The sequence below is a fragment of the Cyprinodon tularosa genome, unplaced genomic scaffold (genome assembly GCF_016077235.1).
Source record: "Cyprinodon tularosa strain WSP-4 unplaced genomic scaffold, ASM1607723v1 ctg376, whole genome shotgun sequence".
Taxonomy (NCBI): Eukaryota; Metazoa; Chordata; class Actinopteri; order Cyprinodontiformes; family Cyprinodontidae; genus Cyprinodon; species Cyprinodon tularosa.
In genome coordinates this window covers 533,676-557,631 of record NW_024039092.1, presented here as the reverse complement: position 1 = coordinate 557,631, position 23,956 = coordinate 533,676, and the positions used below count along the sequence as shown (strand labels likewise).

General features: G+C 37.9%; 1 protein-coding gene across 5 annotated transcripts in view; it reads left to right on the top strand.

Annotated features, from left to right (window-relative positions):
* The window catches only part of plppr2a (phospholipid phosphatase related 2a), a 112,032-nt gene that overhangs the window by 47,964 nt on the left and 40,112 nt on the right, over window positions 1-23,956 (top strand). For 4 of the 5 annotated variants that reach the window (XM_038296730.1, XM_038296731.1, XM_038296729.1 and 1 more), the window contains exon 3: window positions 10,358-10,546. In XM_038296730.1, the coding sequence (XP_038152658.1) occupies window positions 10,358-10,546 (189 nt within the window). Of the gene's footprint in view, window positions 1-10,007; window positions 10,547-23,956 lie in introns of those variants that run through there. The other variant, XM_038296728.1, reaches the window with a different exon arrangement.

Sequence of the window (23,956 nt, the reverse complement as noted above, 5' to 3'; positions counted from 1 at the left end):
CCATTTACATTTACAAGAAGTGGAATAACAAAGAATGGTTATATTGGAACAGCTCTGGCCTTTCTATGCTTTGCAATCCTCTAAGCTCTTGTTATATTTTCTGTTTTTCACAATTTGATGTTACATCTACAAGCATGCTGTTTTGTGAGACAAACCAACACCAAATAGTGCTACCTTGTGAATTGGAAAGAAAAAAACATTTTCTTTTTCTATGTTTTTTTTACAAATAAAACTGAGAATTCTATTTGTATTTAGTTCTCTTGAGTGAATATTCTGAAGCTGTAACTACAAGTTTTTTTTTCTGGCGCAATATGAAGGCTTTTAGCAGGTGTTCAACAAAGATTGATGCACAAATGTAAAGATGTGCAAACCAGTGTGGTTCCGCCAATTAAGACTAGCAGATTACGTGTTTTACAGGCGGTTAAGAGCGGTTGTAAAAGAAGGCAGAGGTTCTAAGCCATGGAGATGGAGGGAATAATGATTCAATTTAAAAAAATAACTATCATGTTTAAAAAAAATTCTCTATAGTGCATTTCACTATCCTATGTCAGAGTTATGCTACTAAAGTGAAAAAATAAAATGATTTCTTTATCTGCTAACTAGATACAGTATCTCCACCAGCTCCGTTCATCAGTGGCGTAGCGGTTAGGACATTGGGCTTAGTACCAAGGGGTTTTGAGTTCAAGTCCCACTCCATACACTGCCACTCTGGGTCCCTGAGCACAGACCCTTAACCCCACACTGCTCCCCGGGCGGCGCACAATGGCAGCCAACTGCTCCCCAAGGGGATGGGTTAAATGCAGAGAGTTAATTGCGTTGCTCTGTACTTGTGGCAGTGTAATGACAATATAAGCTGGCAAAAAAAAATAAAAAATCTGTCTCTTTTTTCTTTTATTGTTCTATTTTAACGGGCAAAAATATTTCATAAAAGTTCAGTCATAATCTTTGTTTTGGTTTAATTTAATTTTAGATTGCCTGCTGCTACATTAATGTGTGATCACCTGCATAGATACTTTTTCCCTAATAATATTATTCTACTATAAATGTTTCTGATTGCCCAAATATGTTTCCAGGTGCACTGAAGATCTCTCCATCCTCTGTCATTGTGCCAATCCCTCCTTTGTGGCAACAATGACCACAGATACTTTGTGTCAGTTTGCACTTGAATTTCAGAATTTCTCAAATAGATGCAAAAAACGCGGCATCAGTTAATTTACCATCTGAAAAATTACTTTTCTAGATGGTTATGTTTACAATTACACACCCTGCATTGATGAATTTGCCTGGTTTGGTCATTCGAAAACTACCTTCACATTTAAACATAAATCTGTTTGCACCTTCTTTGAAGCTTTGCTCTGCATGAACAACTACACTCACCGACCACTTTATTAGGTACCCCATGCTAGTAACGGGTTGGACCCCCTTTTGCCTTCAGAACTGCCTCAATTCTTTGTGACATAGATTTAACAAGGTGCTGGAAGCATTCCTCAGGGAGTTTGGTCCATATTGACATGATGGCATCACACAGTTGCCGCAGATTTGTCCGCTGCACATCCATGATGCGAATCTCCCGTTCCACCACATCCCAAAGATGCTCTATTGGATTGAGATCTGGTGACTGTGGAGGCCATTTGAGTACAGTGAACTCATTGTCATGTTCAAGAAACCAGTCTGAGATGATTCCAGCTTTATGACATGGCGCATTATCCTGCTGAAAGTAGCCAACAGAAGTTGGGTACATTGTGGTCATAAAGGGATGGACATGGTCAGCAACAATACTCAGGTAGGCTGTGGCGTTGCAACGATGCTCAATTGGTACCAAGGGGCCCAAAGAGTGCCAAAAAAATATTCCCCACACCATGACACCACCACCACCAGCCTGAACCATTGATACAAGGCAGGATGGATCCATGCTTTCATGTTGTAGACGCCAAATTCTGACCCTACCATCCGAATGTCGCAGCAGAAATCAAGACTCATCAGACCAGGCAACGTCTTGTGCAAATTGTAGCCTCAGTTTCCTGTTCTTAGCTGAAAGGAGTGGCACCCGGTGTGGTCTTCTGCTGCTGTAGCCCATCTGCCTCAAAGTTCAACGTACTGTACGTTCAGAGATGCTCTTCTGCCCACCTTGGTTGTAACGGGTGGTTATTTGAGTCACTGTTGCACTTCTATCAGCTCGAACCAGTCTGGCCATTCTCCTCTGACCTCTGGCATCAACAAGGCATTTCCGCCCACAGAACTGCCGCTCACTGGATGTTTTTTCTTTTTCGGACCATTCTCTGTAAACCCTAGAGATGGTTGTGCGTGAAAATCCCAGTAGATCAGCAGTTTCTGAAATACTCAGACCAGCCCTTCTGGCACCAACAATCATGCCACGTTCAAAGTCACTCAGATCACCTTTCTTCCCCATACTGATGCTCGGTTTGAACTGCAGGAGATTGTCTTGACCACGTCTACATGCCTAAATGCACTGAGTTGCCGCCATGTGATTGGCTGCTTAGAAATTAAGTGTTAACGAGCAGTTGGACAGGTGTACCTAATAAAGTGGCCGGTGAGTGTACTTTTGCCTGTTTTAAAGCTAGTGTTGCACCGGTACCGATACCAGTATCTGGTGGGGCACAGATCCAGCACTAAAATGGTGGTATCTGCATCGGCGAGTAACAATAAATAGGGCACCAATACCATTTGGGAGCCAAAACTCAGGGCTTTTAAGAGTTTATTCAATTATTAATGTAATTTCTTTCTTACTGTTGCACTAGTATTATTCATGTTATAATTCCACGAATGTTGCACTGTTTTGGCCTTTGAGAGCCAAAAGTTTCTTCACCTATTGTCACTTATTCTATAAGTTCTACTTGATTCACTTTGAATTAGTATTTTTCACAAAGGTCGGCAGCAGCTTGACAAAGCCATGATGGCAATTATGTTACATCCAAGTAGTATGCAGTTATTCATATATACACACACACATCAATTTAGGGCTGTTGTAAACGAATATTTTAGTAATCGAGTAATCTATCGATTATTCTTACGATTAATCGAGTAATCGGATAAAAAAAAATTATAAAATAAACTATTGGCAAATCTGCAATAACACCAGTTAGTCCAGATCAGTCCAATATCTCCTTTTTGAGCATCCCTAACAGTTAAATGTTTTTCTAGTTTAGAAAGTTTACTTGTATCAGTAGTTTGCTTTAACCTGAAGAAAAGTTATAAGATATTAAATTATATTCAAATAATAAAGTGGCAGGCTCACAAATATGCTTATAAAAATGTCTAAATGTCAAGGTTTGAGTTTGTACAGAGTTCTGCAGCCTTAACTAGTCATGATAAAATGCAAAAATTTTGCTATTTTTATTAAAACGATGCTATTATTTATTCTTGATTGCTTAGGTATAAACAAATATAGAATTACTACAAAAAATATTAATTTCTAATTCATACATAACAGTAGCGAGAAGAAAAGACTAACTTTTCAGGATGGAAAGACACCAATAAATAAATGCTTTTCAGCTTATGCCTGTAATCTGTTGCTGCGTATTTTTATTAACAAACTTACATTAAGTCATGCATAATTTCTCTCAGTTCCACCCTCACATACAATTTACACTACACCCGGTTAAGTAACCGCTATGTTTAGATGTAACGTTAGCAAAATAATGTGCCTCAATTTACATCTATAACATGGCAGATTATCACACAACGTAGTTAGCAAAGAGAACATAAACGTTACCTGTTGGCAACCGTGTACGAGTTGGATGCATGTAGCGGGTGTTTTCTCTTCAGATGCTGCAACATTGATGTCGTGCTGTTGTGGTACGCCAATTCTGCTTTGCAGTGGATGCATTGCGCTGTGTTGTCCTTTCTGTTTAGCCTAAAATGTTCCCAAACTTTTGACATTTTTTGTCGCTTTCGGGGTTCTCCTTCTGAGCATTCTCCGGTTCCCTCCATAGCTACAAACTTAGCACAAGCGCTCCAGGCGCTAACGGAAGTGGTAGCGTTGTGCAACACAGTAACCCTCCGGCTAGACCAGTGTGCTGCGTATTTAACAGCATTGCTTATTACAATACAATAAATTTGGCAGATAAATTTGGCAGATAAATTTCCTCGAGGATTTTTTGTAATCGAGTTACTCGAGTTACTCGATGAATCGTTTCAGCCCTACATCAATTTCAAACAGATGGTATCGGTATGGTACAGGTATCGGCCAATACTGCACATCGGGTATCGGGGCAAAAAATAGGCATCGACGCAACACTATTTAAAATACAAACTTCTGAAGATCAGGCCTTTAGTCTTTATTTCTAACACATTACAAATCTAAGCGCCTGCAAAAAAGGCCCAAAGCATGCTGTTGCTGCTGCTACTATTTTTCACACTTGGCATAGTGCGTTTAGGGTGATGTGCATTATTTTTTTTTACCCTCATCTATTAATTGTTGCACACAACTTTATTTCAGGATGTCGGAGCAAAGGAGACTATTAGGATTTTTTTTTGCAAAAGCTATAAAAATAATCGACAAAACAATGTAGTTTGTGGTTGCCAGGGGGCTGTGTAGGCTAATATATTAGTGGTTAGAGCAGTGCAATTGTGCTCTGAGAAGGTTGCAAGTACCCGGTTTGATCCCCACAGCCTGCATTCTGTGCTGTGCTACAAGTGCTACAAGTTTGGTGGCACTGCAATGATCTAAAGTGTAATAATCGGCTTTTTTTATGCTTATAATAACAATAAAAAATCTAAAAAAAATAAAAATAAAAATAGAGTTTAGCACATTTTCCCAAAGTAAGAGTTTTAGTCTGAACTAGATGAGGTTATCTATGTGTGCTACAAGTTTGGTGGCACTACAATGATGTAAAGTGTAATAATTGGCTTTTTTATGCTAAATAACAATGAAAAATGTAAAAAAAAAAAAAAGTTAAGTTTATTTTCCCAAAGTAAGAGTTGTAGTTGTAGTCTGAACTAAATGAGGTTTTCAATGTATCCTACACGTTTGGAGGCACTACAATGATCTATAGTGTAGTCATTGCTCATTTTATACTTATTCTAATAAAAAAAGCGACACCAAGGAGAGGTGGATTATTATCAAATTCATTTCATGTGTATCTCATCTCATGTCATTTATATCACATTAATTGGATTCGAAAATAATGCTTTTCTGAGGAATTTCCAAAGCCTAGATGACAAATGGCACCTCTATTTTATTATTAGAATAAGTATAAAATGAACAATGACTACACTATAGATCACTGTAGTGCCTCCAGGATACACAGATAACTTCATCTGGATCATACTAAAACTCTTACTTTGGGAAGATAGGCCAAACTGTATTTATGGAGATTTATTTCATTGTTATTATAAGCATGTAATAGCCAATAATTACAATATATATCATTGTAGTTCCACAAAAATTGTAGCACACATAGATAACCTCATCTAGTTCAGACTACAACTCTTACTTTTGGAAAATGTGCTAAACTCTATTTTTTTCAGATTTTTCACCATTATTTTAAGCATATAAAAGCCAATAATTACTTATGACTTAGATTTATTTTGTCATTTTGTATTCACAAGTATAAACAAAAAGAAATTCATTTAAATCGGCTCTAGAGAATTTCATATTTTAAAGTGCAGCTTTGAAAACAATAATACATAAAAAAAAATAGTAAAACCTCCTCGCAGGGATACAAAGTAGGTCTGGCACTTCTTCCCACCTCTTTGCCTCTGAAAACCGAGACCTCCACCCTATCTGAAGGTGCAGGGGTGCAATGTCTTCATTTATTGCTCCATGGTAAAACTCACTAGAAAAAACAGACACTTTGTCCTACATTTACCATAAGCAAAGGGGAGCAGAAAGAAAATCAGATCATGTTTTGTCTGCCCCAGTTGAAAAACTGAATAACCTTTGCAAAGCTAATTACAGTAGAAACAAAGCAATGAAATAACAAACATCTGTGTTCAATTAAAGTGATAAACATATTAACTATCAATTCATATCCGTCATATCAGATGAACAATACACCTTGTAACATTTATACTGGCTTAATATCATTTGTTTACACATATATATAAATTGACACATTTTGTTACAACTTTTAAAATCTTCAAAAAGTGAATTTATAAGTTTTATCCCAATTATGTTTTTGTTCTGGTAAGTTAATATAGAACCTTTTGAACCGCTCTTCGTCTGGCCCTTCAATCTTCTGTTTGCCTGCAGGCCTCTGGTTGGATGGTGGTTTCCATGTGTGGGGGGGCCTTGGTTCATGTACAGCCCTGCGTCTCGATGGTGGCTTGTATGCAGATGATGGCCGGCATTTATGTAGACGCTTGGGTTTGCGTTGAAGCCTCTGTTTGTATTCTGTCTCCTGTTTTCATGGTGGGGGCCTCTAACTGTGGAACCACATCTGTTTCTTTGGGGCCTGTTTTGCATGGGCGCCTCTTTTTGACTGGAAGCTTCAGTTCTGTTTGTGAGGAAGCTTCATATTGTTCTTTTTTCAAAGGAAGTTTCAACTCTGCTGTCAATCGCGAGACTTGACTCTTCAGAGATTTGATCAGTTCCTCCTGTTCCTTGAGTTTGGAGTCATGTTCAGTTTTAGTCTTCAGCTGTTCCTCATATTTGAGCCTCAGCTCTCGTTCTTCTACAAAAGCCTCTGCCATCCTCCCTTCTCTACTGCCGTTTTTCTCAGCCTGCCTCTTAAGGAAGGCAAGCTCATGCAGGACACAGATGCACACTGTAACTGTAGGAATGCGTGGTAACTTTGAAGCACCTGTAGGCTGGGTTACAGTGAATGTTTCCTGCTTCTCCTCTTTCTCTTCACTTTTGAGTCTCATGGGACGTTCACTTTCTAAACTTTTTTCCAGTTCTGCGATTTGTTTCATCTGAGTTTTGCAGTCAACCTGAAACTCGATTCTTGGTTCTCTCTCCTCATGCAGATCACAAGTCCTCTCGTGCAGCTCTTGTTTTAGAGCAGTAACCTGCTGAGTGAGATCGTTGATATGTTTGATAGCCTCTTCGATGCACATTGAGCGAGGGCTCATCGTAACCGCTGATGCATGGCGTGGCATCCTGTTGCTTTGATAGAACTCTGAGCGGTCAACATCAGTTTTTCTGTTGGTCCCGGTGTGCCATGGCTTTCTCTTGTTTTTATCTAGTTTGGAAGACACATAATGAACTGGGTTATCAAAATGTGGCCAAACTGCATGTTTGTATTGACCCATAAAACACTTACCATGATGGTGTGAGTACGGTGCCTCAGTAGAAAGCGCAGCAATGGGGTGAGTCTTTGGCGGAGATGGCTGACATGCTTGCTGGACCTCGTCTGAGTTGAGGGACGTAGATTCAGCAGCGAGAGATGATTTCAGCTGAACCTCTGCTAAGGGGGGAGCCTCAATGGTAGCAGAAGAAACCGCTTCCCCTTGGATCTCTGGACCATCTTCTGTTTTGCTGAGATGCAGCTCGCTGGTGACAGAGCTGTCATCTTCAGTTGGGAAAATAATGGCGTCATAGTCGACCTGGATGGGGAGGTTAATCATGAGTTTGTCTGTTGACCCCGGTGTGCCATGGCTTTCTCTTGTTTTCATCTGTTATGGAAGACACATAATGAACTGGGTTATGTCGACCTGGATGGAGACTGAGGCCAGTTTGTAATGATTCCTGAAGCAACCTGCACCAGAGTCCAATATGAAGTGGATCAAGACCATTTCAGCATGTAAGACTCGATCCAGTTATTTGGTCTGGACCAGATTTTGCTGGGCTTAAATCAGACCTGCACAAAAGATCAGAACCAAGAGGGGGAAACAAACTCTGGTCGATTTAGCTTAATATGGCTTATTAGTGCTTTTTATAAAGCTTTGTGCCACAGAAAGTGCTTTAGAAGAAAAAAAAAAAAAAAAAAAAAACAGAGCATAGATAGATTTATGGAGGAAGAAGACAGAAGAGATCTTAAAACGGATTCAGAGGATAGCTATCATTTTTTTCTATCTTGTTTGAGAAAATACTCAAGCATAATATCAAACATAGAGGATTTTTTAAAATGACAATGCACATAACAGAACATTCTAGAATAGGGCTCGGGATCCGTGTTGCATTGTGGGACGTGGCGGCCATATTGAGGGCTACGCGAATGTAAACATAACTCTGATACAACGTTGTTGTTGAAAGAAGAGACATAGAAGTAGAGAGAAAAAAGATGTTAAAATCCCGAAAAGGATCTGGAATTTACCGGGAAACATTAAATAGAGAAGCCACGGACCGGTATGTTGACAAAATCAGCATTATTAATAATTTGGATCCATATGAAGTTCCAAACAATGAGTGGAGCACCGATGAGTGAGCGCCTATACTTCAAAACAGCTCCGAAGCTACAAGTCCTTGGAGTCTCATGTGCAGTTCATGAATGGATGGGTTCACGAGCTGCAGATCATAAAGCCAGCAAACAGTGGGAACACAGTAATCCGTACAAAGGTAAGCTGTGCTCAGACAGGCTCTGGAACCTGCTAGTTTAGTAACTGCTAACCGCTTGTGCTAACAACCACTCACGCATGTAATGTACTTTTAACTAGCTGCTATGTGTTTCAAAGGTGTAGTTAGTAACGTTAACTGCCAACCCTCCCTAAACCCTCCGGGTTTCTTACGTATTTGAGCCTTTTCCCGCTGTCGTTTTTATTATTTTCCTGTAAAAGAAAAACTTTGAAGGAAAGAAACAATGTAGGCTATAAAATAAAACCGTGCATCTTTAACTTACCAGAATGAAAATGCAGGGAACACACTCTCAATGACATCGGGATACTGCGGAAAGTTATGTTCGGTCGTCTTACAGCCGCGATCCAAGCTAGCCGACGACTCTTTATCTCTGACACTTGGTCTCCGTGGTTGCGCCTCCAGGCAGGAAAGCGGTGGAAGGTTAACCCATTTTCTATGTTTTTCCCATGGCGATCATGTGTTGCGCTGTTACAGCCCACAATGCAGCAACGGTTTACCATGGTTGAAATCAAGTTAAGGTGAAATTAATCAAATTAAAACACGTCTGAGAGGGAGTACAGTATGCGGTAGTCATAGGCAGCAGTCTGAGCAGCAGTAAAAGAGGCCTTCAAGATGGCAGCAATGCAAAGTGCTTAAACCATGACGACCAAGCCCTATAAGTACGGAAACATCTTTTTAATATGTAGTCCCTCAGGTTATCCTAAAAGATTCAACAAATATAATAAAAATACATAGAATTGCAGGTTCTTTTCTTTTTAGAATTATAACTGAAAGACTATTATTTCTATAACTCAATTCAATTATGCTCACTCTAGTACAGCTCAGTCCATAGATCTCTGATGGGTAACTTTTTCTTTCTATAGTTTCTTCTTGTGCAAATGCTGCAAAGCTGCCTCTCTGACAGTCAATCTCACACATCTGCGACTCAGCACCTGTGTCTTACCTTAATACCTTTCCTGTGATAATGCCCCTCTAGAAGTAGTGTTATCATTCTTCTATCTCCTATTAAGTGAGATCACATTGTACGATGTATTTCTAATATGAACTGTTTCACATGAAACACCAAGCTGTGATTACTGTGATTAAATTCAGTGTAAACAAATATGTTGCCACCCCTCAAAAATTCCTGCCCCCCCTCGCCACCCCATAAATATTTTTCTAGATCCGCCCCTGGTTGTGATCTAACAAAAGGCCAAAAAGAGAAATAAGGGAAAGTGCATTTTAACTCACAGCGTAACTCTCAGTATTGTTTGGTTTAACGCGTTTTGGAAGTGAAGGTGTCTCCCACTGCATGCGCTCCCCAGAAAGCCTGGTGCCAGCAGAAGTATTTTATGACGACTCCAGAAGAAACATCAGCTGATGCTTTTTAAACACGTGTCTGCAGAAACATACTTTGCTACCAAGCACCGAGCTCTTGCCACACATTTGTGTTCTGCACACAAACACATGCACTGTTTCTCTGAATACACCCACAGCTCAACTGTAGTAGGTTTCATGAGTGCCAGCAGAATAAAGGCTGCTCCCCCTACCTCTCTTTCCTACCTCTATTCTTTTCTGTCCATCTCGATCAGTCGCTGTCTTGTTTGTCGTGCTTTATATTCTGGTGCACCCCCCTTTTTCTGTAATGTTTTCTTTTTGTTTAGCTTTCCATGAAGAGAAAAGGTGTCCTACTTCTTTTTCACCCTCTCTGCCTCGGATCCAAGCACAGACTCTCTCGCTCTGCCTCCCTCTGGGTCTGTGCTCCCTATGCATCTTCTCCCTGTAACTGAGGGGAGCAGAGACTCATTTCTCCCCTCTTCCTCTTCCCAATCCTCCTCCTCTCCTGCTTTGCCTCTCATTCTCCGACTTCCTAACGCCGGGATAATGTTCTATTTCCAGCTGGTGATCATGGCTGGGACGGTGCTGCTGGCTTACTACTTTGAGTACACGGACACCTTCCCTGTGCACATCCAGGGCTTCTTCTGCTATGATAAGAGCTTCTCTAAGCCCTACCCGGGTCCAGAGGACACCAGCAAAGTCCCCCCCGTGCTCATCTACTCGCTCGTCACAGCAATCCCTACCCTCACGGTAAGATTTTGTTCCATTGATTTAATCATTTGGATGTAAAAACTATGCTAAAATATTTATTTAAAGTAAAGTTAAAGCTGCATAAATATGGAGGGAACTTTGTTCCGTTATTCCTGCAGGTAAAGAGCGTGTTTGTAAATGAAATATTATTTAAAAAAAAGGCAATCTTGATATAACTCAAAAATAAATTCTAATTATTATTTTTGAGAGTAACTTTGCTATTTCTTTAAATACATTTTTTCCAATCATTCTTTTTTACTTTTTTGTGATTTTATTTTTTGAACACTTTTTTTTTCACAATTTCATCAATTTGTTTTTCCGAATTGTGTTGTCTTTTAAATTCTATTCTTTATAAAACTCTTATACACATTTAAAATGTTCAGATTTTATTTTTCAAATGTATCTTTCTCAGATTGAGTTTTGGGAATTTTATTTCCTCCTAATTGCATTTTACAGATCAGATTCTCCTCAGTTCTGGGGGCGGGCCTTGCTTTGGAGTGAGTGCTGAGACGAATTTCTATTGGTCTGCATGGATGTTAGCATCAACATTTTTTTGGTCAATCGCAAGGGTGTGAAGCGATGTGATTTCAATTAGTAAAACAATATGAAAAACAGAAATTTGAAATAATACAATTTGTAAATATACAATCTTGAATTATTAAACTATAAAATACAAAAAAAAATTATAGAGATGAATCTAAAAAAGAAATCTGAGATATTAAGTTAAATGTTAAGCCTTCTTTTGATTAAGGAGTTTCATATGTTAACTTTTCTATTTACAAAACATGTTCTTTTCAACACAAGTGGAACAAAAATTTCTCCATACATTATTGTAATCCAAGAAATTATATAAATACTCAGAGTAGATCCACAGGGTGCCAGGAGGTCATCCTCTCCCTCTTTGAGAGAGAAGTGTGTGTGAATTAGTGTTCGTGTGAGAGGAGAGAATGACCTAAAACAACAGTCAGCGCTGACCACACTGAGATGTAATGAGAAGAGGCAGACAGGTCATTAGAGGAAGCCACGGAGGAACTAACGGTAGAGAAGCAAGTGGGAGATCGAGTGCAGATGTGTGAGTGGAGACAGAGTGATAGTGACGGCAAGCAGATGCTGCCTGGAAAGAACAACCTGAGATGAAAGATGCATAAAATAACAGTGTGGAGGAACTATCCTTCAAAACAGAACACATGTAGCTGAATTTAAATGCTTTGCAAAAGTATTCACACCTTGTTAAGGTTCTCCCACATTTTGGCACTTTTTGAGAGACAAATGCAAAGTAGCACATAATTGTACACATGCACATAATGTACATTTTAAAATGTTGCACACATACTTAATATTTTAAACAGAGATAGACCGACACATAGGCTGGCTGATTTTTTTTTTCTTCTATCACTATCAGCCAATGCCTGAATATGTCGGACGGTGTAGGTACCAGATCTGCTCGGGGCCCTGCCCCTTCTTATGATGTCATTATATGGCAACTCCACTCGGACAAACTGTATTGAACCCGTTTTTTAAGGATCAAATGTCTTTTGGAGTTTCAACATATTATTACCTATATTTGGTATTATCTTACATTTCATTGGTGATCTAAAGTACCCGAAAGTAGAAAACAATCGTCAGTCTTGAAGGAAATTGCTGCCTTCTAAGACAGACTGAGCTCATGGCATTTAACAATGTGACACAAAAAGTCTCAGTTTATTTTTATTCTTTTTATTTAGATCTGAGGGCAGAGGAGGACAAAAGGAACATCCTTAAAAATGGCTTTTGTAGATATTTTAGACGAAGAAAATAACAAGTTTTCTACAAGTAGAAAACGAACGGTTGTTGTTGATACGAATTCAATAGTAGTGTAGCTTAATATGGCTAACTGACCGAGCTAAAAGAGGCTAACCTGTTAGCTACTGAGCACAGCTAGCCACAGCGCTACCCAGCTCTCCCCCTTTATACCATGGTCTAACAGTTACTTTGTTCACCATAAACAGACTTTTTCCATTTTGTTATCGATCAGGTAAAACTTGGTCGGTCATTAGACACGCTAACAGACACTGTGTAATGTTATTTTCATTGTATGGGCAACCACTATCTTTTAGATCATGTGGCAACGTTTAGCCAAACATGTAGCGTTACGTCGCTGGGTGCGCAGGACCCGAGCAAATCTGACCACCTGAGCAGATCTGGTTACTACACCGGTTCATAGTAAACTAGTTCTCTAAATGGGGTGAAGAACCCCTAGGGGGGGCCCAGTGTTGTTGCAGATGAGTGTGGTTGAAATGAATTACATAAAGTAAATAATAGACTAAATAGATTGCTATTTGTTTATGATTGATAAAATATGAAATTCTGTTACACTCAAGATATGTTGGCTCATATGAATTGGTCCAAATAATATTACAAATTTGGGCTCTGTTAGACATGGCATGGGTGATGCGATACGATATGTGTCGCAATATTTGGGGCACGATACGATATTATTGTGATACTATAAAATCATTATATATTGCAATAATTTTACCTGTTGTCAAAGTTACATTTGTAGATACAAAAGCGAGTGCTGTATATGTTCATCAGAAGTTATTGATCATGTAATTTTTTTAGTATCCATGTTTTTTGGGGTTTGAGTCAGTCAATGTCTTCCACTTTGACTACCTCAACTACAGATACGATGCTGCGCTGCACAGCAATAGGGATCCAAAGCACTAGCTGCCAGAATGGCGGTGCAGATATCCCATTTTCCCTCATTGTTTTAAGTAAAAAAATGTTTGTTTTAAAAAAATCGATACTAGATACTGAAAGATCGATATTATATCTGGCAGCCATAAATCACGATATTTCACCAAAACGATTTTTTCCCACATCCCCAATTAGAGTGGTATCACAATAATCGGTATCGGTATTGGCCTTTAAAAACTCACATTGGTTAATTGTTACTTTAAGAATGAAGACAATTTTAGCCCTCCTGAGTCAATAAATACTGCAGCAGCATCATTTGTTGAAGTTGAGAATGCACATCTTTAGAATATGTTTCTACAAGCCACTCAGAAATATATGATCATTTTTTACTAACAAATGATTCAAGCTCAATCAGATTGGATAAAAACTGTCTGTGAACACAGATTTACACAGATTATCCACAGAAACCAATTTAGAAAAAGAAAAAAAGCAGACTCTTATTGCAATCATCCTTTCTTGGATTTGACCTGAATTCAACGTGCAGTTAAATCCTAACTCTGTAACATGCCTGTAAAGTATTAAAAACCATGAAAATATAACATGCAGGATGTTTTCAGCTAATGGTATTGCATATTTTATCTGCAAAGAGCATGCATCTAAGAGCAAAATATTGTAAACTGATGTCATTCTGAACCCTTCAATTTATTGCCCTGCCTTAGATTTAGGATTGCTGTCCTGAAAGGTGCACTTTCTATAGCCTGATAAACCAGAGTAAATGTGAGATTAAATCTGTAATTTAGTCTGGCCCCGATGAATAAGACTTTGGGAGATTGTTTATGAGAACAACCCATTGTTTTTCAAACCATGTCTGTGCCTATTGGTTAGGGCATAGGGTTTTAAATCCTGATGTTGTGAGTTCGGTCCCCCACTCCCAGAAACTGTCACTCTGGGTCCCTAAGCAAGACCCTTAACCCCGCACAATGGCAGGCCACTGCTCCCCAAGGGGATGGGTTAAATGCAGAGAAGTAATTTCTCAGTTCTAGGGCCTGGGGCATTGATCGAGGCTAGACCAAAATCGCAGGCAAAATTGATTTTGGTCTCTGGTGGGTGGGGCTAGTTTACCAGGCTTCACTTTCTACTCAGTTAGAGATTTTTTGAAACCTTTTCCATGTATTGCTCTGTATTTACCCTCATCTAATACCATTAGCTCTGACTGTGTTCCCTTTACCTTCTGATTAAAGCCTCCCTACAGCTTGATGCTGCCACCAACAAAGCAGCTTCTTTCACATGTTCAGCTGATGTGGGGCAAACATTAAACAACAAGTCTGATAGGTGTTCTTTTGCAATTATTGGCTTCCTCTACATTTCTTTCAAAATGTTTAAGGTTGTAGCTAATAATTGCTTTAGTGGTTGATTCATCCATTGATTATTTATCTGATTAATCAAATAATCAAAAAGAGAAACTCTTTACTCTGTAAGTTAACGTTTTTAGATGAAAACATTTTTTAGACTTTGGAAACAAAAATCCTCTGCTTGCATTTCAAATAATATAGACATAGACATGTGTAAGTAACTTTATATTGTATCTTAAATGGAAGATGTTTGATTCGCTGTTGATCTTTTGTCCTAATCACTCCTCTAAGTGGGTTATTCTTATTTTATGAAATGGTATAATCTACAATCTGTGTACAACCACTGAATTTCTTTAACAAATTAGTGGATTCATTCAATGATTAACCCCAATTAATTATTCTATCCCTAATAAAGTACATTTTGTGAAGTGCGCCATAAAATTTGTTCACTTAAACTATATGGGGGGCTGTATTAGGGAACAGTTGGTAGCACTGCACAGCAGCAAGAAGGTTCCCACAGTCCAAAAACATGACTGTTAGGTTAATTGGGATCTCTAAGGCCACCGTTTCTCAATATGTGTACTTGTGTGCTCTCATGTGCTTGTGAAAGGTCATCAACCTCAGCCCTAGTACTATTCCAATTCACAAGAATGCGAAGACCGAGAACAGATAAAGTCCCCGGATTTTGTTCTCGCCCCTCCCTATTTACCGAGTATGCATCATAGCAGACTTGTCCAGGGTGACGCACTGGAAGGTTAAAAGTTATCTTTTCTTTAGCTGTTGTTCAATAAAAGTACGTTTTAAGATCATTTGAGGCGAGAATAATATAGTTTAAAGCGGAGGTCTTCAACAGGGGGTCCGCGGAGGTACTGCATGGGGATCGCGAACTTTTGGTTGATTCATTTTTTTTTTTTTTATATTCCCTCCTGAATTGAAATGTCTTTGAATCCACATTAACATGAATTCAACAGACTGTAGTAAACAGATAAATGGAGGCAGAAGATGTCTTTCAGTCATCAATGCTCACATTCAGCGACACACAGGAGCTCTTTCAAGCTGGGCACCGTTTCATTCACAACACCTGTCCCATCAACCAGGAATCAGAATCAGAAATACTTTAATAATCCCAGGGAGAAATTACTTTCCTTACATTACTCCATCTGTAATAGAGTGACTATAGGACCAGGTTGATATAACACAATTTCATACAATATATATAATTAGGGGGTCCCCGCTCAATCTTGTCATCAGTTTGGGGGTCCTTGGCCTGGAAAACGTTGAAGACCCCTGGTTTAAAGTGTCACTATATGGTCCATTTACCAATTTAATGTATAATTAAAAAAAAAAATTCCGAAGTTGAGAGGACCACAGCAACCAGCGGACTTCCGAGGCTAACGGCAACCAGGGCTAACCGCAGCCCTTTTGCACAAGTCCTCTCTCGGCATAGTCTTGTGTGAAGTACTGCTGGCCCCAATGGCGATTTTTTTGTTTTATTTGGCAAAATGTTCATTTGATTTTTGACTGTTTTCATTATTATTCCCCCACTAAATGAAAAAAGTAATAATTTGTTATTATCTAGAGACTAAATGCGAGCCAGGCATGTGGTGACGTCACGAGTACGCTTCAATTCGGCGAGTGTGTTCTTCTCAAGAACGAGGGCGAAGACACGAGTCCATACTCGTACTGTAGTGAATTAAGAAACGGCCTAAGGCTACGTTAACACTGCAGGCCTTGGTGCTCAATTCCGATTTTTTTGTGAAATCTGATGTTTTTGTGTTGCTGTTCACATTTACAAATATATGAGACTTGTATGTGATCTCCTGTATGAACTGCATTACATGCATACAACCTAAGTGTCCCACATGCGCAGTACAGGACGCAATGATGTCACAAGCCAGTGTGCTCCGTGTTTACAGAAGTAAACATGGATGGTAGGGCTGTAACGCATTTAGCGATCTTTCCCAACCTTAAAAACTCAATCTTTCCGAGATGGTTTAACATAAATACTACTCTCCGCATTATCGTCCACCATTGTTGTTTTTTTTCTTGCTACTTTTTCCCAGCAAGAAGCAGAAGAGTGACCACTGTCGGTAATTAATTAATTCAGGTCGGATGAATGCGACCTGGCTCTTCAGACACAGGTCGCATTTGAAAAGATCCGATTCGTATCCGATTCAGGACCACATAGCCTTGTGGCGTGGGTCACATTGGAAAAAAATGGATCTGTGTTGTTCAGACTGTCAAGAAAGGATCAGATACAGGGCGCATATGGGCAATAAAAAGTCGGTTTTGGGTCACTTCAGGCTGCAGTGTGAACATAGCCTAATTTCTCCTTAGGTGTGAGTGGGGGTGCGCATGGTTGTGTCTTTGTGTATCTCTGTGTTGCCCTGCGACAGACTGCCCACCTCTCCAGGGTGTACCCTGCCTCACACCCATAGACACACCACAACTCTGTAAAGGACTAAGCGGGAGAAAACGGATGGATGGATGTATGGCTACATGCATCTGCTCCTGAGTTTCTAATACTTGTCTGCTTAATGCTTTCTTTGAATAACCTATCAAATTCTGTGGATGACTGAGTCTTTTACCATCTCTTATTCTTCTGTTTGTTCACCACTGCTAGAATTAATTACAAAGCGATTCAATTACACACATGAGACGCTACTGATTAGAAGAGGTAATTAAATGCATTGGATTTTATTTAAGGTTTCTTAGAAAAAAAAATAATAGTGATTTGCTGTCTTAAAATGGCTATATGTAGAGGTGAAATAAGGTATAAATAGTTTGGCAATGCATTCATTGCCTGTATTCATTCTGTCCCTGTCTCGTGTTTCTGTGTGTATTTCACCACTTAAACCCCTTGTGAAATGATAAGCTGTGATTCTGAATTGCAGATCACCTTACTCCAAGCACGGGCCTCCGCTTGTATTTCCCATGTGATGCTAACGACACAAAGCTCAGCAGACAGAAGCAGCAGCAGTACAAAGCAGGCAGATAACCGGATTACACATAACCGCGGCATGTTCTCATTGCCAAGGAAACAATAAGTTACAGCTGGGTCACAAAACAAACAGTGCTGATGCTTGTAAGCAAAGTGAATTTGTTTCCTTCTGAAGCAAAGCTACAGTTTGGGAAAGGAAAGCCTTTGTGTTTCTAGATTAAAATGGAAACACAGGCTGACAATTCTTTAGTGGAGTAAAGAAAAAGTGATGCGACTTGGAGTGTCCAGATCCAGAATTCATGTGCTCAATTACAACAAGTTATTTTAAAATAGGTATTTGAAGATATAAATGCCTAGCCGATCGATGCAATCAGTTTAATCGATTGAACTCATTCATAATTAACCAAATATAATTGATGAGAAATTATTATAAATATAAAAATATACACACAAACTATATTTTGTATATATTTTCAAGAGGTTGCTATCACTTTTAATTCTGTTTACAGCAAATTAATTAAATCCAATCAGGTTTTCTGCAAGCAAGCTTTCGACGGTTAGCTTTTGACCGCGTAGCTTAGCATAAGTGCATTTTTCCCCATGTCTGCTATTTGAATAGGGTCGTCAACTGTCCCTTGAAAAACGCGATTGTTCCGTATTTAAGAATAGAAGTACCTGTCACGTATTTAGTGGAAAAGGAAAAAAAAAAAACAATAAAAAGCTAATGGAAAATGAAGAACAAGGGTTTGTTAGATACAAAACTTACGGTAAACTTGTTCCCAGGGCCTGTCCTGCATTGTGACCAATAAGCTGACAACATATATGTAACGATCCAGAATACCCTCATCCCATTGGTTGAGCCAAGTGTCGCTCAGGGAGAAGATAGCAGGAGACAAAAGAGCAGGATGGGGGACGCTGCTTTTGGGAGTGGTAAAAGTAGGGTATCGCTACATAATGTGGCTTTGAGCTAATACATTTTTATTTATTTTTTTTACAATTTAAGGCACAAATATGTTTACAAGTTTGCACAAGTTTGCTGGTGCACTAAAAATGTTTACAGTTTGAAATTAAGCAGGACAGGCTTATGTTTAAAATACTTATTTTATTCAGCAAAGTTTGTTATTTTGTATTAAAGTGAATTGCTGTATAATCATTTGTTTTCCATGTGTTCATGTCATCCACAAATATCCATCTAATTCAATGCAGATTTGAATATTTAAAAATAGTAAAAAAAAATATAAAAATAATAATAATAAAAATAAAAAAATTACACACAAAAAGGGGGGCTAAAAAAAAATCATCATGCCAGGAGGGGTGAAGGCAATCGGTTCAGCTGGAACGCACAGGAGGTGTCCCTTTTTTTTCTTTTCTTCATGGAGTTGGCCACCCTAGTTTCCATACAGCAAAAATGTTGCTCATACTAACTGCAATTTAATCTAGATTAATAAATAAGAGGCTAAACAATTGATATAATTTTTTTTTGTTAAAATAAATCTAATGCGTAATCATTAAAGAAGCTAAAATGCATCATTCTGCTTAAAACAGGCATGATTCCAACATAGCAGTACTACCACTGTGTTATTTCAAAAACTAGAAAAGAAGAAAAGTATTTTGCAGTTCTATGTTATTGCTTTGCAGAGAGTAGTGTACATGTTAAAAACAAACCAGTCATGTATTTTTTATCCACAGCCTTAGCAATGTATTTTCAATGCCTTGGGCTAACCGGTTGTAGGGACAGCGAAGAATAAAAGTGAAAAATAATCAATAGATAAATGTGTGGAATAAAAGCCAGAGTCGGATGGCAAAAAGTGTCATACATGTTTTGTTTTTCTGACAAATGAAAAAAAATAAAAACAAAACCAAAAAACGTTTTTTTTTTTTTTTTACACATCAAGATTGAATCTCTTTCAGTTAGTGAGTGCCCACTTTTCAGATGGCTGCTTTATCCTTTTAGAACAAAAGCCAACAGTGGAGGCATTCGTTAGGGCAGTAGTTTCTAACCTTTTGTTTTTGATTTTTGCAGGTTCTCGCTTTGCTGTATTCACCATAAACGTTGCTTTCGTGTCGCTAGAATTGTGATCTTTGTCTCGCTTCCCCTTACAGTGCTCCTTAGTCGCCCTCTACATACTAAATGGATAACATCGAAATTCTGTTTGTAGTAAAACGCAACTTTAGGAAATAATAAAATTAATGTTATAAATGTACTTATGTAAAAAATAAATTCATGCAAATATTACTCAAAATTGAGGAAAAAAGTCTGATACAGGAAAAAGGATTACGTAAAACCTTGCGGCTATTTCAGGTTCTCAAACCAGAAAGAAGCTTGGATAATGTGGCATGAGTCTTGTTCGCATCCTGACCCGCCTGCTGGCTAATCCGGACCCAAACTGATTTAAAACATAAAAAATTTACTGCATGTTGTCCCAACGACAGTGTCTAACTTCACTTACACCACTTCTTCTGTTTGTACGTTAAAGCCCTCTAGAGCGTCTGGTACCAGGCTACATGTGATGCAAATTAGCCAATAAGCTGCTGTCAGTCTGGGTTGCTGCTGCTGCTACTTTTAGACACAGCAGGCAAACCTGTGGCAAGCCGGGCGATGGGAAAGAAGGAGAAGAAGATGAGAAAAAGAGAGCAGAGAAAGTGTCGACTGCTGGAAAAACTGTGGTGAACTGGTGATAGATAAGTGAAATGGTGTGCTGAAAGATGACTCTGCACATTTAGAGGATGTTTGGCTCAACCTGCTGCTGTGAAGCAGGATTCTCCACCATGAACAGAATTAAAAAATAAATATGGATCCAGGCTCAAAATGAGCACCTTGATATGTGCTTTAGAATGGCTTTGTCTCCATTCAAACCCATGTTTAAAGCCTTGCAGGGCAGCTTAAAGCCCACTGCGAACATTAGGCCATAAAAAAGAAAGAGAAACAAAAAAAGGTCAGTTCAAGTGTTTGATAAAAAAAATGAGAGTCAGGAAATTGTCTAAATACCAAACTGATCAATTGGTGTTCTCTACTTCAAAAAACACAGATTTTAAAATGGAAAATGTTTTTTTTTATTAATTATTTTTTTATTTAATTATTCAGTGCACAACATGGATCCATAAAAAACTCATTTTATTTCAGTGTTAAATTCTGTTTAAAGTAACAGATTATAGTTAAAATTGTCTCTGGACCTTTATTGGTTGATGATTTTCTTTATTTGGACCCGGCTGATTTTTAATTGCTTTCCTCTGCTCTAAAAAAATCAGACTGGATTCCCGGAGCTCTTTTTTTTTTTTTTTTTTTTTTTTTTTACCACACTAAGGATCTCTGTGCCAAAACATGTCTTCCTTAAGGTTTTCCCTCCATAGAAAACTAAGGTTGAGGGGTTTTTTTTCAGTCAGGTTTTCATTTGAAATTTTTAAAGAAACCGAAACAAACAGCAAAAAGTCTTATTAAAGTCAAATAAATAAATGTAATCTAACAAAAACTTCCAACTGTTTTTAATATTCTTTTTTTTGTTTCTGCATTTTTTTTTATTTATATATTTTTTTAATTTTTTTATTTTAATTTTAATTTTTTTTATTTTATTTTTTTTCCTACTTGCTTTGATTCTGTTTTATCTTCCCGTATTTTAATCATGTAAAGCACTTTGTACTGAATTGTGCTATACAAATAAATTTGCCTTGCCTTGCCTTGCCTTATTATGCAGAATAAGCTGGATTTTTCTTACTATAGGTTTGTGAAGAAAAAATAGTGAAATTTTTAACGATATAACATCAAACAGTAGACTAGAGAGAAACGTTTACTTTTACAACTAGCTATGCATGTTGATCAAGTCTAACTGGTTCTCTGTGATTCTCTCTTCAACATGAAACAGCTCTTCCAGGAGACGGCGACTTCTGGAGGTGAAGCAAAATCTTTGGCACAAATCAGAAATGTGTAAATTATCTTAAATGACAAAAAATATGAAAAATAAATTCCACTATCTTTAAGGGAATAGCTTTAATATTCAGGAAGAGGGAGGAATCTAACACCAAGCTGTGTGTTGATAAGATCTCTGCCTGGAAGGTTTCACACATATAAACCTGTAAGTAGAAAAAGATAAATGTGCAAACAGAGTTTCACATGAAATCATCATTTAAAGATTAAGACAGATTATAGATAGGTTATGGATTATTTTAAACGTTTATTTGATATGTAGCCACAGACATGGATCTACTGATCTGAAGCCTTCGGGGTCATAGATGCTGCATGGTAAAAAACAAAAACTGAAGATCATCTGTAGGATGAAAGGTTATTTTAACTGGAGTCTTACGAAGGTTAAACATGAAAGGCTCAGATTTATGAGGGTTCTATTTCAACACTGTTTGCTTTTCTTCATCAAATGTAATGTTAGGATATTTGAAAGAAATAATAAGAAAAAACGCTTATAAATTGTAAGTTTGATTATTATGGTTTCTAGCACAGAAAACAATGGGGGATTTTTATAAAATCCTTTTTTTTAACCCTGATATTCAGTTGCAACATGCATTAAAAAAGATTATGTTTCTTTGTTTTTTTTGTTTTGTTATTTGTTTCTGAGCTTCAAATGGTGCAGAAAATCAAAAAATCCATACATTCTTGAGGAGCTGGGGCCTGTTTCAGAAAGGAGGTTAAGTGAAAACTCTGCGTTTGTTAACCCTGAAATGAGGGAAACTCTGGGTTTTCTGTTTCAGAAAGGGAGGTAAGTTAAACCTGAGAAAGCAGAGTAAGTCAAGCCCGTTTCTGAAAGAGAGGTAACTTATACTCAGAGTCAGTTACCATGGCAATTTACTCTGTGAACCTAACCTGGTCGGGAGCAGGTTTTCTTCAGAAAATCCAGAGTTTATTTTGGTCTCCTCCCCTTTTTTAAAGAGGAAGTGGTGTTTAAACACCTCATTGATTCTTTGGGGACATACAGTATTCATTGCACACATTTCAGTCACGTAGAGCGCATCAAAGAGAATGAAATGGCATGTCCTTTTATGGATGATCCTTTTTGTAAAGCCAGGTAGCTACTCTACTCCCATGATGTGCTCAAGGCTTACCTGCTTGAAGTATGTTTTTATATTTCATTTTCAGCTGCTGCCATGTTCTTTTGATGCCTGCAGGATTGCACCTATCCATGAAAACTTTTTCTTCCAGTTTCACCTCTGATATTATAACAGTTGGGTAAGTTACTCTAAAATAGTTCTTAATTACTAACCTCTTACACCCTAAGGGGGTATAAATAAATTTCTGCCTGACAAAAACACACAAAAGTAAATAACTTATAGCCTCAAAGCTATTAGATTTAAGAAGAAACTTTTGGTACGTCTGTAAAGGTAAGATGTCATAGAATAGTTTTCTGGTGTCAGCACCATTGTAGCTTTGACCCTGCCTGAAATATTAGGGACAAAATACAAAATATTTTGCATTTTTTGAACCTCGCCAAAATTTTCTTTGAAATAAACATTGCAAAACACTACCAAAATATTATTTATAGCACAAAAAAGTAGTACAGACTTTCAAATCTAAATGTTGTGTAAAAATATACCAAATTTGGACTCATGATGAATCATATATATTTTAGAATGGTATTAGTGAGAAATTTCTTAGGCGGAGAGGCCATTTTGGCACATTTATCCATAAATGTCACCAAACTGTGCCAAATATGTTTTTTACATCAATACTGGGGGTTTGGTAAAATTACGAGGTCACGTAGCAGCTAACTACAAATTTTATCTTCAACAAGTCTAATTAGATTAATGTAATAATTACTGTCTCTAGAAAGTATTGGTCTACTTACTAATTTGTTTTACTTACTTATTAATTACTTTCTAAATCCCAAATCAACCTCAACCACTTGAACAATACAAGGAGAGACAAGAAACTGCACTTCTAATGCTTTCAAATAAACAATATTCAATTGCATGAATTAATCTTAAATTGACCAAAGTGTGTAACTAGAGGGAGAAAGTTCAAATCAAAATATACCTTTTAAAAATTTGATATTAAATCCCCTATTTTTTTATAGTCTTTAATTTAATTACAGTATTTATATGACTTAAGTAACTTAATTCATTACACCCAACATTGTATAAAAGTAATTAAAATGTAAACTTACGCATTGACTCTAGCAGCTATTTTCACCCAAGCTAACTCTCTCTCCTTCGCCGCTGCAGCCGTGTTGCTTTTTTTTTTTAAATACATGTTCAAATTCTGCATATGCTTGCATAAGCACATCCAGTTCTTCTGGTGAGAAATATGCACACCTTTTTTTGTCTGACGCTGTTGCCATAGTGACTCGTAATATCTGTGCTCCATTGATAATGGCTTTTTATAGCTGTGGTGCACGCGCTTAACTCAGAGTCAGTCAATTTAGAGTTGATTGAACTAACTCATTTCAGCTGTTCTGAAACCCAAAACTCAGAGTTTCCAATCTCAGGATAAGTCAACTC